Source organism: Neodiprion virginianus, chromosome 4 (assembly GCF_021901495.1).
Source record: "Neodiprion virginianus isolate iyNeoVirg1 chromosome 4, iyNeoVirg1.1, whole genome shotgun sequence".
In the NCBI taxonomy this organism is placed as follows: domain Eukaryota; kingdom Metazoa; phylum Arthropoda; class Insecta; order Hymenoptera; family Diprionidae; genus Neodiprion; species Neodiprion virginianus.
The window spans coordinates 16,759,335-16,775,973 of record NC_060880.1 but is presented as its reverse complement, the minus strand read 5'-3'; the positions used below and the strand labels follow the sequence as shown (position 1 = coordinate 16,775,973).

The 16,639-nt window shown below is 39.9% G+C and overlaps 1 protein-coding gene across 1 annotated transcript in view; it reads right to left on the bottom strand.

Annotated features, from left to right (window-relative positions):
- Positions 1–3,859, bottom strand: part of LOC124302446 (uncharacterized) — a 194,209-nt gene extending 190,350 nt beyond the window's left edge. Inside the window, exon 1 of the mRNA XM_046758641.1 lies at positions 3,766–3,859. Within this exon, the coding sequence (XP_046614597.1) occupies positions 3,766–3,857 (92 nt within the window). The 5' untranslated portion in view covers positions 3,858–3,859. The remainder of the gene's footprint in view (positions 1–3,765) is intronic.
- Between the last annotated feature and the right edge of the window lie 12,780 nt (positions 3,860–16,639).

The following is a 16,639-nucleotide window of genomic DNA, read 5'->3' as shown; positions in this document are numbered from 1 at the left end:
TAATGGCTAGCGGTTCAGGTTGGGCGCGGGACTATAAAAAGTTGCTTCTATAATGACCGAGTTTTCTCCATTAGATGCCGTGTGAAACTACAGATAACTCTCGTACCATCCGGACTGATTCGCACGCAATTCCAGATGACACACGAAACCCCATTAGGGCGATCGTTTCTAACAGCTTTTTATCAACGTCGAAAGTGACGATACTCTAACGTAGGCAATAAATACGATATGAAACTGCTACAGAGAGATCCGAGGAAAATAAAAAACAAAAGAGGAGATCAACGAAAGACTGAGAAAAAGAGAGCGGGGGAGAGACACAGAGAGAGAGAGAGAGAGAGCAAACAATAATATCGAAGTGAGACAAAATAAATAAACTAGATGTGAACAGCAAGATGGAATAAACTGGCAACATAAAGTAAATAATAAAATAAATTATAAACTGGAAAGTATAATGCAAATAATAACATGAAGTACGTTACAATCAAAGATAGACACGGCCTGACAAGAAGACCTTTGTCTCTGTGACAAATTTTACTTACGATTCAATTTCTAATTTTGCCGTCATATTCACAAAAGACGCCTATATATTCACGTCTCCGTTATTAAGCTAACTACCGAACAGGCACTGTGCTTCTCAGCCGCCGTCAGATATCAGTAGAAACGCTCTTTAAACTCGGGAGAAGTCGATGCTAGAGTACCTAATTTCAAGTAGTAAAACATCCGAATACCATATATCTGTGACTATGAACGATCTTCGGTGCGTGGCATTGCAAGCACAAGAAACATATGGCGTGTCCGTTTGACTAAGATCACGTCAGGACACGACGTTTTTCTGTAGTCGTAGTTAGTTAGCGAAAATTAGTCACATAAGACTGCTGACTTGATTAGAAAAAGGCGTCATTGTTTTCAGACTGCCACTTTCACATCGATGCAAAGGAGAATTTTTAAATCTAAGTTCCTATTCGTAGAACGATTGAAATCATTGTCACTGTAAAGCTTAATTTTTAGGACGATGGTTGCCAGTTTAAATGATATTGTAACCTCTTCTCCAACGTTCTTTGGAAATGGCGGGCAGGCAACTCTGGTTCGCTAGAAAATACTAAATGAAATCCGGGGCTATTTTATAAGTAAATACACAGGGTACGCGAGCAATGGGAATAGCGATCAATTATAGCAGGCTCCTGAGTTGGATCCACGCGATCTCGAACCACGGAACGGAGAAAGCTTACTTGACTAGCTATCGTTCAAGGCTGATCCGACCTAGCCGAAGCCGTCATTTCGAGGAGCGGTGTATGGATGGGTGTACCTACAGGTATACTCTACACGTGAACGCGGATGCGATCGGGCCGGGCGGCTGCATCCACCAAGATACACCCTGTTATTTTCTGGAGGGCAAATTATCCTTCAGGCTGCAGTGCTCTCGATGTACTTGAGGCTTGTGGAGACTTGCCGCAGTGGCCGGGCTGCATTACCGCCGTAGTTGCACAGAAGAAGTAGCCTCTTCGCGCACGTATCTCCAACAACCACGCCGCATCAAGGCACGTCCTACTGGATTGCGGGCGAATCATTTCTCCGTGCTACCTGGTATTGCCCGATCATCTTCCTCCTCCGGAGTCTAAGAGACTTACGTAAATGTCAGTCGTAACATCGTTCACATGGATATTACGTTCGTCGCACAGTATCGTGACTCACATGGCGAGGCTTTTTGGGAGAAGTACTCACCGGTTTGGACCAGAGATATGGACCAAGGATTAATCAAGTATCACTTTGAAATATCTCATTGTCAGTGATAGTCCCGATGATGGACCGTGCCTGGGATAGAGAAGCGAATTGCGCAGAAGTCAAGGTGCAAAGTTTTAATGAGAAAAACCCAATTACCAGGATAATCGCGCCACACCGTCCGATACAAACGAAATTCGGCAGGATGGACGAACTCACGGATGGCTCACGCTGATGGTTTCGCGGCTGTTGTTAATGGTGATTTGTGGCCACGGCTCCTTTCCAGTTCAATTATTGGATTAATTGGTTCGTAAAGAGGTGAAAGAGAAAAGGACAAAACAATGCCACCTCGCTTTAATTAGCTGCCATTGCCATTATCCCCTTTCGGCTCCCGACCGCCCAGCTTCGGGAGATCCACGCCGTAGCGAGTCGACAATGAACACGAAGCAAGTCTAATTTCTGAACAACATGGCATCTCGAGAATCATAAGAAATTTTGCAACGACGTGATAATTGTGACATGAAAACGCAAATAGTCTCGTCAAGAGTATACGGAAAATAACCACCTTGTATCTTGATTACTTGAGTCTCGTTCCGTGTCAGGTTTCATGCGCTTTTGACCCTCTTTTCTACAAGTTTATGCTCCAAGAATTGGCTCACCCTCGTTTAGTTTGTTTCATCGTACAAGCTTGAAGTTTCCACAGTCTTCTTCCTTTTTTTCCCAACACCCAACCATTTAGTCAGCGCACAAACTTTCCCCTGATGACTCTTTTTGTCACGAACGTTACGCGTCACCGCAAAGGCGATTAGGAATGAAGTAAAAACTGGCTGTCATGAAAGGAAATTGGAATGAGCGCTCGTTTTTCCTGGTAGAAAGGGAACCTGTGTCGATATTCGATGGTTGAGACGAAATGATGTACCCAGTGGGGGAGAAGAATCACTCAGTCTAAGGATCCTGGAGTAAGAAGGCAGCTGGGACATTGGTGATCACCTCAGTTTTCTGCGCAACGATAAATATTTTTACGCACTTGTGCGATTCTAATTTGCAAGCTCGTGCAATAGTTGGCTTATCAAACATTGAAGAGTCAACATGAATCATGTGAACTTTTTTAACTGACATGTATACCGGCCGGAGAGTACGGAGTAACTTTCATATTAATATTATAACCATTATTTCATTTTTCATAACGCAAAAAAAGGAATAGATATGCATACAGAATAAAAATAAACATATCCATAGTAAGGATTCGTGACCACGAATTTCGTTCCCCGACGTTCCTCTTTCATATAAAATAAACGTATCCGAATTACATAAAATTCAACGTTATCACAAACACATTATGACGCACCACTTCTTCCTCACTGAGAGATTAAATAATTCAGAGAAAGAAATCAGTATTTACTATGTGTTCTAAATCATTCATGTCTTGAATCTAATTTAATTATGCCAATTAACGATCATTCAGTTTGATTGCGGTAAGACAAGACGTGATATTTAATACATTCGCTCATTATTCAATCATTATAAGTTAGAAAATTGAAAAAACAAAAAAAAAAAGAAATACCAAATAATTGAGGCACACTTTAAATTGACGCTTTGTCGCAGAATTAATTGAACTCTAAATTAAATTTAATCCAGTAATATTATTACCAAAGAAAATAGCCATTTGCATTGACGATTATTGTAGTATATGTAATAGATATCGGTATTTTCAGGCTTGTGCCTCATGCTTTATACGCGTTCGTTGATGAGAGAAATTCCCGATTAATCGTCCAAATGGATCCAAATGGTCGGTTGAGAATCGCAAATTTGAAAGACGTCTCTTCTCGGTCACGACTATAGATCGACTAACTAGTCGTTATCGTACATACTTTAGTGAATTACTAACACACACGGACACATATATATTTCACAAATTTATCAATCTCCGTCAATTACGTCCGCATTTTCCTGACAAATAAGGTTTTTTTCAATAAAATGCGTGTCAGGAGCTGAAAAATCGGCTTTTTATAACAGTTTTTGATACCCCTTATTTTGATCACTCACCTCTCATCCTTATCTTGGAGCACCCGGTGAGAAGGACTGTAAGTTGCGGAGCTCCGACAGTGTATGGTGCTGGAAAGGTATTGTCGCTCCATGCCCCATCCCATGACCAGCTCCCTCACTTCGCACACTCTAGGGTCCTACTGGTATTGGCCCATGAACCTGTTCCACGATACTACAGACATAATATATCCAACATCTTATTTCTACTCCAGTACATGAAAAAAATAACATCAGAACAAGTAGAGCCATTCCAATGAGACGCTAGACTGGTTTGTAACAGTCACAAGTTCAGCTTATATGCCGAGGCCGCTGTGCGGATGGAAAGATGATGACGGCAAGACTCGGAAGCAGAAAAATCGACCCAGATCGAAATTGGTGCAAGTGCTACTCACGTAGTAGAATCATTGAAATAATTAAACCGCGAGCCATGGGATAAGAGGCCTGCCAGAGTAAATCTGCAATTAAGCTTCCCGCCTAGCTACTGTTGCAATTACTTTTGGAGCAATAACGCGTCTACAGAAAAACTTGTGTTCATATAATTGCATATTTTCCAACAACAATCGTCAAAATATTTACTCACCAACTTTTCCCGTAAATTAAAATACATTTATGTAACGTTCTCACGGTTCACGCTTACATTTTTTACTTAAAGTAGCGGTTTCTACGACAGTAAAAAAAAAATCGTGAAAACTTCTCAGTACTTGAAAGTGCTCAAATTTGTACTCTGCGCATTTGCTTTTCGAAGACGTACGAAGAAAAAATAAGAAATAGTAAACCATGCTTTTGTTACATAAAGCATCATATGCACCCTAGATGCAATATTTGTCTTCCGTTTGTGCACACGCACTTTCCTACGACTCGTATCACAAGCAGATCCACTTTGCCACCATGATACACAATCTACCATTAATCACATTAGAAGAATCTAAATTGAAACAGAAGCATATTTAATTGATGCCTGCAAACATTGCAAAAAATTAAACACTCTGAAGTACTCTTGCATCATGAATATTATGGGATATTGATAAATATATAGACGAAAATATGTAAGGTAAGATAAAATTGCGTTTTATAAAAATCATCGAACATCTACACTGAGGCGATAAGCACGTGAAGCAGCTATTATAGTCCTCTGAAGTTGAGAGGCATGTTCGTATGTGAGTCCAAGATAATAGTGAAGTTGGGTAGTTTTCTGGTGGACGACTTTGGGGACCTTCTGCTCGTCCGAAGCAATTTGACGCAGTGTTCTCGGTTACGTGTCCGGAGTGCAGAGGTCCTGATTGCGGGGGGAGTTGATGAGCCGAACATCCCTCCCGAATGGTGCGGAAGGCGCGAAAGACAGACGGGTATAAATCTCACCCTATATTATTTCTGCCACCCTAAAAATGGTGAATGCCTATTTCGCGAGCCGAGGGGAAAGGTTGAGCGCAAACACGACCGCGCGACGTTACCGCTGACCAGTACCACCGATCAACTCCGAACATCGCAACATTCCGCTTTGATGCTTCCAAGGACCTTGTCAAAATATTTGCGAACCGTCCTCAGACCTCTTTCCCATTGCCGAGGGGATGTCATCGGAGTTCTCCTCCTTTCCGACTTCCAATGAATATCATCATCCACGTTCTACGCACACTACTGAAAATGTTCACGTGTCCGATCATAAAATATTTTTAAAGAATTCAGCGTGTAATTCATTACATGATTTATCTTGTAGATTCGATAAAAGATATAAGAAATTATATAAAAAATTACGAAACCACGAATCATCAGATATTATGGATCAAAAATCACGGGATCAACTACACAGTGATCTATGTGATTTTCTATCTATACATTCGAGTCGAGTAGGCGGACATCGGGTGTTCTTTGATGGCACTGGGGGTTGCGGAGGTGCAGGAGTAACCTCCGTCAGGGAGTCGAATAATCGGCAGGACTTCGTAAGCATCAGGGATCCTGGCGGTGCAGCTTCCGTGAGAATCGCCTGGGACAAAGCTGCGCTATCGAATGGACGATGGCGCGGTACCGAGCGAGAAAGGAGACTCGGTAATGTATGCAGATTGCGAGAATGCCATTATGTCTCTTTGAGGCGGCACAACTCGCTTTGGTACCACTTTGCTGGCCAGCAATCCGTGCCTGTGGAAAACGTACATAGCTGGTACATACCTACGTGTGTACGTACCTCAGCGGCGATCCGACGATAATAATTAACGTTGATTACGCAATAAGCAACGAACGCCGCGGCCATCTTTGTAGAATACTTATTAGTTATTACACGTGCATCTGCGCTAGAGAAAGGCTCGAATGGGGCTTGAAGGCTCACTTATTATGCCCGCACGGGCACGGATCACCTCGCTGTCAATTATCAGAGTGAAAATTTTGATCCACGTTACGTCCAACGGAGTCAAGGGTCATTACACGGATGCCATACTTATAGAGCAAAACCGCGCTACACGATAACAATTATGGTGTTTTGGCTGGTATAAATATTTTCAAACTCACGTGCGGGCAAAGCTAGAATAAATTCTTTCTATTATTTCTACGTCACTGGAGAAATTACGGTCAATTCTACGATATGATGAGTTATTTAGAAAAGTGATTACACTCGTACGAACATTGGATGCACGTAATTCACCAAGGAGTTGAATCACACACCACAATGATATCCCGTAAAAAATAATTTGAAATGATCCGTGTACGATATGGAAATAGCGGTAGTCTGGACAAGCTTGATAGGAGCAATATATGACAGTAATTTTCTGAATGGCTAGATTCTACATCCCAAACATTGCAATAATTCGAGAAATGAGTATATACCCGATAAATTGCTTACGTGTAACGAATCTTATCGATTCTAGAGTACGGAAGCGATCTTTCAGTTTATGATAAGTGCTCCAAGGGTTTAGAAACGACAACTAGCCATCTTCCCCCAAGGGTATTCAACGATAGGCTTGTGCCTTGGCCTTGAAGGGGGAGCGGAAGGACGTGGATCTAGTCGGCAGACGGTGGAAGATGTAAGGACAGTTTAGAGACGAAGTCTGGCCACCGCAGATTACTTAGGTAATTGGTAAACACGAGGGTTTACCTCGAAGCTACGGTAGGCACCGAGGAGAGGAAGAAGAACAAGGAGGAGAACGGTAAGGATAGAAGCGAAGGGTCGTGAACGCTGCAGGCGATGCTGGCGGAGGGCCGACCTCCGGAATATTCGCTTTAAGGGGGGAAATGAGCCTTAAAATTGTTTAAAGCGGCCCCTGCACGTAGTCGGAGGGTTCCAAATCCCCTTACGACGTCTCCGCGAGACCTTGGGGAAAGCTCAACACTTTCCCGGCGGCAGCTAAAGAGATTCACCCTCGAAAGTACCGAATTGAATCAAGTATCGGATGGCTATACCTAATAGTACGAACGAGGTAGGTCGTGGCTCCCCAATCTCTTCGAAAATCTGAAAAATACGGCGAAAAATCAGTTTTTAAGTATTGTTGGCGCGCCGTCCAACGTTATTGGTGGATAACGAGAGAGCAGGACTTCAAAATATGTTCACTTTTCCAATGTAATCAGGTTTGAACAGTCGATAAAACTCAATATCCTGACATTAAGGGGACACTTCTTTGAAATTTCAAACTTTTTCAATTGTGATGAAATTTTTATCTTCAAGAATGTTTCATTGAGTGAGCACTTTTTCAACTCTGGATTAATTGCATTTAATAAAATTCGGTATTCTTTAAAAGGCTTCCTACGCGACACTTTTTCTCATAAAAATTTTTAATAATTTCAGTGACGCCATCTTAATCAAAACGGGGCTGGAGCTGGCAATAAGTTATGTTGTTATGGTGATTCGTAGCATGCATCGGTAACTGGCCGGTTGACGATAAACGTTTTCCAAGCCTTCTCGAGGGTATGAGAAATTTACTGAGAACTAACAATATTTCAAATTTCCAACGTGTTGCAAGTGCATGAAAGTTCACTAAATTTGGTATTACGTTTAAAGCAGTACGGTTACCGCCTGTGCGAATAACTGTATTATTAAATGAATGAATTCTATCAATCACTTGAAAAAAATAATAATAGAGAGAATAAATGTAGTCAGCAGAAAATGCAAACATGTAATCAATATATTAAATATGTAATATAGATATGTAAGCACCGTACGCATTAATATGCTGATCTCCAGTCACGTATTGATATACATTAAATGGCTAATGAATGTCGTTTTAAGTAAATATTAACAAATACGTGTCCATTACTAATGACTTATTCACGAAACGTGTATTGTTCCATATATAGTATATTATCCTGTAATTTTTTTCTATATTTCATGCACGTTTTTCGTTATTACACGGTACGTTCTTATTAAGTGGAAGAAACATATTGGAATGCGCATGTCATGCTAGCTAATCTTGTATCTCTCGAGTTAATTTGACTGTACGATGCATGCGATTGAACACCCTATTCATTTCATTATTGCAATTAAACTGACAGGTTACTAGTCAGGGTATTGGGCGGATTTGGAAGCGAGAATATTGATTTTTATAGTATCCATTACCTAGACAATGAACAAATAAAAGATCACAGTCGGTGTGAGAGTACGTTTAATAATTATCGCACTCTTTTTGACAGGTTATTCTTCATACCTTTAAAGCTTGAGTGCATAATGCATAAACGACTATTCGTGAAACAATTCGATACTGATCATGTAATTTCTATTATCGAAGACTCTTTCACGTATTTGACACAAAAATGGTCAATTATTTAAGAAATTATTTAAAAACAGAATATCTTAAAAACTCGAGTCACAGTCACACTTTGTTGTCCGGATATTGACGCGAGTCTAAAATTCACCGTGTACAAATATACTTACTATTTCATGATCAGCAAATTATTCCACGTAAGTATAAAGGAAAAAGAAAGAAACAGAAGTCGAGGGCTGTCCGCGGTCAGGTGCGACAACGAGACAAAACCAGAGGATACCATTGCCAAAGATGAAACTGACGTGCTTAACCCGTGAAAATCCGATTACCTATTCTTCATCGGACTGAGCTTCCGCATCGTCTCTAATGAACAGTGATTAATTATAGTTGAATATATCAGGTAGGCTGTGACCGACTAGCGAGCATCCATTAAACTCCCTTCCTCCGTGGGTAGTCAATTCCGTCGAAATAATTACTCACGCTCTTCCGCAGAGAGATATCATACCTGCGTCTACACACACGCACACACCCACATTGCTCCGGCTTACGGAACATTCTTATTATTTTACCGTGGCATAGCTAATTTTTAATTGCGACCGCGCTCCAAGGTAATACTATAATATTACGGTCGCATCGTGCTTTATGCATACTCGTTACACACGCACTGGCTGGGACGAGAATAAGGTGTTGCAACCTGAACGAAGTTGTGCGAATGAGCAATTGTCTTAGCCGACGACTTTTAACAATGTATTAACTATCTCGCTGAGGATAAATGGGTTATTATCATCACGGTATAGAACCACTTCTGCCGTTTACGGTAAACTATGATGTCTGACCTTGAAACGTTCAAGCTTACAATACAGTTCTATTACTACAACAGTGCATAGGAGATGCGATGCGAGCGTGAACAATTAATCGATATACATACGTGCCGTGCCTTGTCCTCTACTCACCTACATCCAACTTTTCCAACAACTGTGTAAACGTCTTTCGACGATGCTATAGTCACGCTTTACCGAACGAGTGAAATATCACTCATTTTTACTATTACCTACGCTTACGCATCACTAATGCAAAAAAGCTATTGATAGTACCATTCTTCGTCCAATGCCGAACAAAAACACTCGACTATTTTTTTTTCCCATGCGAGAATAACGCCAAGAAATGCATACCTGCAATAAGTGGTAACTGAATGACAGGAATACATTTCCTGGCATTATTCTCGCGTAAAACAAAAGTTTTTTCAGATATTCGTATTCGGCATTGCCTGTAGAATGGCGATATTAGTTGTTTTTTTTTACGTCAGTGATACACTGAGAAAAATTTCATTTGCCACAGTAACTAGAAAAATTGAGTAAAACAGGTATCGTTAAACAAAACTGTTTGAATATTGTTGGAATTACGAAAAACGAGGTACGCGTAACCATTTTGCGCTATTGTCGATCCTTTTTTGGTTATTGCAACGCAAAATCAGTTTCTGAGGTTTACTCTACTTTTTTAGTTAATTAAGGCTTTACCATCAATTTATTCTTGCACATTCATTAAATTTTCGCAACAGTTACAAGAAAATACAGTAACAGTGATCGTAATGAGAAAGAATAGTAACGGATACTAGACTTTCCGGTAACAACTACAAAACTAATTTTCATTTTCTACCTGGAACTATATTTTTCGATTGTGGTAAAAAATGAAAATAGTTAAGGACTGAGCGGTAACCGGAACTGAAAATTTTTCTCAGTGACGCGTAAGCTTGAATAAGGGACAAAATAAGTTAGAATTGCCGTCATACTATGCACTGTAGGTTTGATACTTCGCTTGAATGATTTAAATTGTTACTTTCAGAGGGATGTCAATACTGTAACGGTTTTACATGCGATCCCTGCGAACAATCTTTTCATTTCATGTCGTGTGAATTACAGATTACGAAGTGCAAACCATTGACATCAACCACACATTTTTGCAATCCGTCGCTACCAGGAGTGTAAAATTGCCTGAAACACTAAAATATTTGCAGTTAGTTTAAACTCGACTCAAGGTTATGCTAGCTGAATGGGATATTTTTTGAAATTATCCAAGCGAACCCATAATCACAAACATAAGCCCTACCATTTGTCAAAGTTTAAAAAAATTCCATCGGTCAGAAAAAGTGAAAACTGTAATAGTGTATTGTATAACAAGGAGGCAAACTCGGTCTTTTCGGGTCAAGCTTAAGTTTGCAATATGAATCGTACGTGAGCCAAAGACGAATATTGCAAATACGCGAGGTGAAAAGACCGTTGCCTCCTTGTTGCACACAATTTTTTACATAACAAGAGTATGTTACACGGTGTTTCACGAAACACAAAATTGAGGTAGAGACGCACGATGTGAGATTTGTTTGCGGCAGCGCATGCGCACAGTACAGAAAATACCACTTTCGACTCCTAGGAGTTAAAAGCCGTCCTTTCTGTACCCTGCGCATGCGCATTCGCAGAATCACTCTGCCGTGATAGAAGCGGATGCTTCGTGTATTTACATAACCACGTTGTGTAAAATACTATTTGCCACATTTGACAGAGGTTCGACATCCCCTTCAGCTAAAAATTCAGCTAGAGAATATCTCACGTCGAACTAGTAAGTGCGAATCATTGTATTCTCCTAGGATTAATAATGATAATGAGAACAACATCGACAACAATAGTATTGTTAATCGTATCATGGCTTAGTTGTCCAGGCGAGTTCATTGATTAATCCCTGATAGGTATAACCATCGCCGTATACGTCTGACATTTCGAGTGACAAGGCTGTGTTTCTAGATGGCGTGCCGCCGCACTGCCGTTCCTGTCCTGACGTTCTATCTATTATTTAGCTTTCGATAGGTCACTGCGGACTTCTCGGACGTATAGCCCTCGTCAACCTGGTACAAGCGATTTACAGGGCGTCGCACGAGAGGAATTAATGCTAAACAGAAGGTCTCACAGCCGCTGTCAAATTCGCATCTCTTATTGACTCGGAATAAATTCGTCCGAGAGATGTTACATCAGTCCACATAAAAACTCAGATGCGACAATCGAGTGGCATTGGCGGTAAATAACACAGAATTTTGCTTAAATAAAAAGTAAAATGAACTTCCTTCAATGACAATGACCGGATTTACCGAAGTAACGTAATTCCGTAACAATTTGAAATTTGTTGGGTTCACTCGGAAGTATCAACGTTGTTTTCAAGCATCAAATTGTTCTTTTTTTTTCATCTACACTAGCTTAAAAAAATAAATAAAACTGAGCAAATGACATTGAAAATTTCAATGTATTTTTACATTTAACGTAACGCAAGCGTTACGGAATTCGGGAATTTTTATACTTGTTTCTATTTTATTTATTTATTTATTTTTTTTTTTTTATTTACTACGAACATGTACGCTGGGGAAGATTGAAAAAAATTGAAAAACGACCAAAGTAAATGACACCCTAACGCACAGTGATATTTCGTAAAACTCCAAGGAAGCACGCCGGTGTTCTCCTCGTGTTAATAATCGCAGGGCATATCCACCCCTTGACAAACAGGAAAAGCAACAGACCAGGGCTCGGTTATGGTGCTCGGTTGGAGTTGATACGACATAACCGTAGATTCGACCGCGCTGCATATTTAATATCGCATGTTCCATGATCGCCAGAATTTTCCCTGGTGGATCGTACGGTCATAAGAACCCCCAGTGATTGAGGGTTAGCGTACCCCTGATGCCACCACGGCGTCCATGGCCGCATTAACTTTTCATTTTTATATAATTCCGTGGCCATATCGTCGGGCACTTGATGCTGGTTCTACGTTCCTCGAGACTCGCCCCATGCGACGGGTAAATAAACTAGCAAAATAATACCGGAGGAACGCCTGGGTTTCTATCTCCTTCAAATAAACAGTCATTATTCACTCAAATCGCCAGGTTATAGTCGCAACGATATATAAACACCGGAGCGTATATTTATTTGAAACAACATTTTCTAGCTCAAGTTTCTTCGGATCAATACGCGCGTGAGAAATTCCGAACCGACATACGTCACACGGTCTGCTTCGCTCGATCTCCGACCTCATCTCGCGTCTCTGTTTTGTATAAATATATGCTTCCTTAGCTCGGCTTGAAATTATTTGGAAAAATTCGACGTCATCTTTCCCATTTTTTTACACTTTCACAATATTTATACTTGCGCGTGCGATCGAATCGCAGACGTGCGAGAGCTTTAAAAAAGCTTTTAAATATTTTCGAACTGTGAGGAAACGTAAAAGAATACGGATCATCTTTTACTACGCGTGATCTAGCATTGATCGCTTAATTTTTCTACGCAAGATTTCTTGAAATGTATCACGGATTTAACCACATATTTTCATTCGCACGAAAAATTAGTCAAGCTGATATTCAAAGTTATAAAAATATGTTTAATAAGAAATCGTATCAAGTTATAAGATTTAACTTTAATTATTCGATCGGCAATCTGCTTAATAATTGCGACAAAACGGTTCATGTAGTGGAATAATCTATTTCCTGTTGAGTATTTAGCTATCCTTACCTACACTGATGAAAATTTTATCAGGGAATAACAAGAACTCTTAATTCGGCGATAAACTTTGTCCGCAATATAAAGCTTGTCAAAAATTTGGAATATAAATTCCCTGCTAAGATTGCAAAACGTCTCTGAGAAATTTTCATTAATCCATGTGCAAGAACAACGTACGGAACAGAGCGATGATGAAATATTTTAATGTTCAGCCGAAGATATTATCATGCATTTCTTGACGCTGCGAATTTCATTGGTCCCGTGATCCGCGATGTTCAAGTTATTTAGAAAAGTACAATTTGTGTTTTGAACAACTGCTGAGAGAAATAATTTAAAAAATATTTGAAAACTCAATAACTCTTCTTAATATTTTATTTGTGCAAAACCGTTCCAGAGGGTAACTGCTATGGACACAGTGGGTTGAAACGAGATCAAAGAATACGATCAAAGAGTGACTGAAATTGCAAATGTGCTCTGGCTCGCGGCAATGAGTTAAAGGTAAAAATTGGTCTCAGGTGCTGAGATTTATTACGGACTTTACCTATTTTCGGTAACTCGATCGATATGGAAGTGTCGAAATACACCGAAATAACGGGTTGTAACAAACTTCTTTGAAAACGAGAGAAGGAAAATCTGATGCAGCTATAATTTAATATAAGACGAAGTTATACAGAGTACCAGAATTCATCCATTTCCTGTGATTTGAGGTATTATTATCAAATTGAGATGCGAACGAATTGTGCAGAAATAAGTTGACCAATGTAAACATTCAATCAAGGACGGCCGAGAGTTGAACGGGAATGATTTTACATCTTAAGTTTAAGTAATAATAAAAAGAACATTGTCCAAAAATCGCAGAGCTCAGCTTTGTGATAAATATTATTTCACGCATATTGATTAAAATAGAAACTTGAGAACGTAATTGAAGAAATAACAACACCTAAATTACCGAACCCTTGGGAAACTTTATTTCTGTATTTTAGAATCAAACGAACAATATAGTAGAAAGTCAGCCAGTCAGTAGAAGTTCATTATCCTCTAGATTCTGTTACCTCGCTAACAGTAAGTAGGTATAACCTGCTATTTCATCACTTCAAGTAACTCAATTTTCGTTTTATCCGTACACTTTATTGATGAATAAATAATAGACAAATTAATATAAATTATAATTTAGGATTCTGATCTATCATGTAAAAAAGTGCATTTATCTTCGATCACGTACCCCCTTGCACCCTTTTCTTTTCACGGAATAAATTTGAAAAAAAATTGTAATGTCGGTGACAATGGAACCATATATAGCGATAGCAATAGTGATAACGGATGAAAGTAATTAATCTCTTCGTAATAATTTGTAATAACGATCGCTATCTAAACGTTAGCAGCTTGTACCAGCTTACCGAAGACAAAGAATCAAGGCCAAAACTCTGTTCCCTGAAAGTTCAATGCCCAACCCTGACACTTCAGAAATAATACACACTCGTTAACGTAAAATAAATCAGGGATCGACCTTCCGGTTAGGAAGTACCAAGTGAAATCAATGAGTGCAAGCTGTCTGCTTATGAAGTGCACTTTTCACTTGTAGGAATAATTCTCCGACTTTTATCGATTCTATCTTAACTGTCTGAATTTTCATTGTCTTTCATTTCCAAAGGTACACTATTCCAGTCCGTAATCAACTCTATGGAACATGGTGAGAGATAAATGGGTACTGGATGGCTTTACTACAAAAATTCAGTCACATCACGTTCGATTCTTTGCCGATGCTCTCTATTTTCGAGATGTAATGTAGAAGAAAACGAGGTCTGATTACAGCAAAATACGGATATTGAATGAACGATGTTTCGACGTAACAACAGGAAAGAACGAGTTCCGACTTCGGGATATAATACTTGGCATTTTTTCCTGATTTCATGACAGAGATAGCCGATAAGTATCTCGTACCTTTTCATTGTGAGTTGATTTTGGTTCTCGATAGCCTTTTTTAATATTCAAAATGCATTTTATTCGGATCTTGCCGTATCAACTCAATACGTGAATCTTGAACACACGAGTATGATTCATATCGAGGTGATCTTAATCGCTGAACTCACCATAAGTAGATGGCGATTTTACAATCGGAAGCCAGTCGTGAAGTTGAGGACAATGTCGACAAGATTCTACACCCGGTCTGTAAAAGCTGCAGCAAACAGCAACGTATAAGTCTAGGTAAACGCGACCGGACAAAAAGCCACTCGTGGAAAATCTATTGCGTCTTTGGGTTGAGTGTGGGCGGAGTGTGCGCGTAAATGATACGGAATAAAAGTAATGTGCAGCACGATACAACGCCCCTAAGTTTCCCAGCCTTGTCCAAGCCACTGGAGCCGCAAACCCCGCTAAGATCGTATGTGCCGGGGTTTCGTCGACCGCCTTGGTGCCTCTGTAGGAGTCTGTTAGTCGACCCGGACCTCGAGGGTAACCCGCGTAATCGATATACGCGCGATAAGAACTTTCCTCCACAAAGACGGGACCACCGACTCGTCGAGGGGGACCAGCCGACGACGCTAGACAATCAATACGCAATTATCGAAATCGTCGAGTCTACTGCCGACCAGCGGCTATGTAACAACGATTCGAGATACGTAGACGTAGATATGCGAGTCTCGCACCCTTGGGTTAGCAGTCATTATTGTTTGATTGAAAATGAAGGTCGGTAACAACACCAAAAAATTGTTTAAGGTGGTTGTTCATTTTAATACGAGGGAGAAGAGTTTCTGGCTGTGACGCTGGATGTTTAAAGAACTTTACGTTCCAACAAGTTAATAATTGAGCCAAGTATACTTCAGTACTATCTTGTGGTTTGTTTGATAAATAAATTAGAAAATGATATTGGTGACGTCTACACTAAGAGATATTGATAGACGATGAATCGAAAAATCTAGTTCTTGGAACGAAATAAAAATATGATTTGTAGCTGTGATTTGTGGTCTACTTCTTACGTCTAATCGCGCGATATTTTTTTGTATGTACTGCGACGAGTTTATGACGATGCGACTGTATATTGATGTTCCAGCCTTATATTTAACCGAAGAAATGACTCGACTAACCAATCAGATTTAATGCTGCGATAACTAGAAAATCCAGTATTGTCAACTCCGACCACACTCAACAGTGACTTTTCAATTATTTCACCGTAATTGTATTTTCTCACAGGCAAATCACGAATTGAAATTTGTTCAGACCATTTTCATTTTACGATCCTTCTCTGTTTTCTTTAATACGTTGTGTAACACAGCCCACGGAGAACTGATACCATCCAATGAATGCTTTTCTATTAAGATCCTTTCTTTGCTTACATTTCTCGCGCAATTCAACGCAAAGCAAATTACTTATTCCATAGCAATTGAAGGATCTCAAAGCTTGAGTGTCTCTTTTCGTTCTCTTATTAGTCGCAGAAACGTATGCTGATTGTTACGGGAATTGTTTTCAAATTGAAAAAGATTTGTTAGAGTTGGGAAAATTCGGGATGTAACTTCGCTAGCTTTAACTTCAGCCCGGTCGGATCACTTCTGGAAATTGGATCCATCTACCCGTACGAACGTGAATAATTAAGCTATCGGACAAGTGTGGCTTGTAGGCCCGATGATCAAGTTACGGTTCAACAATCTCGGTTACAGCGTGGAT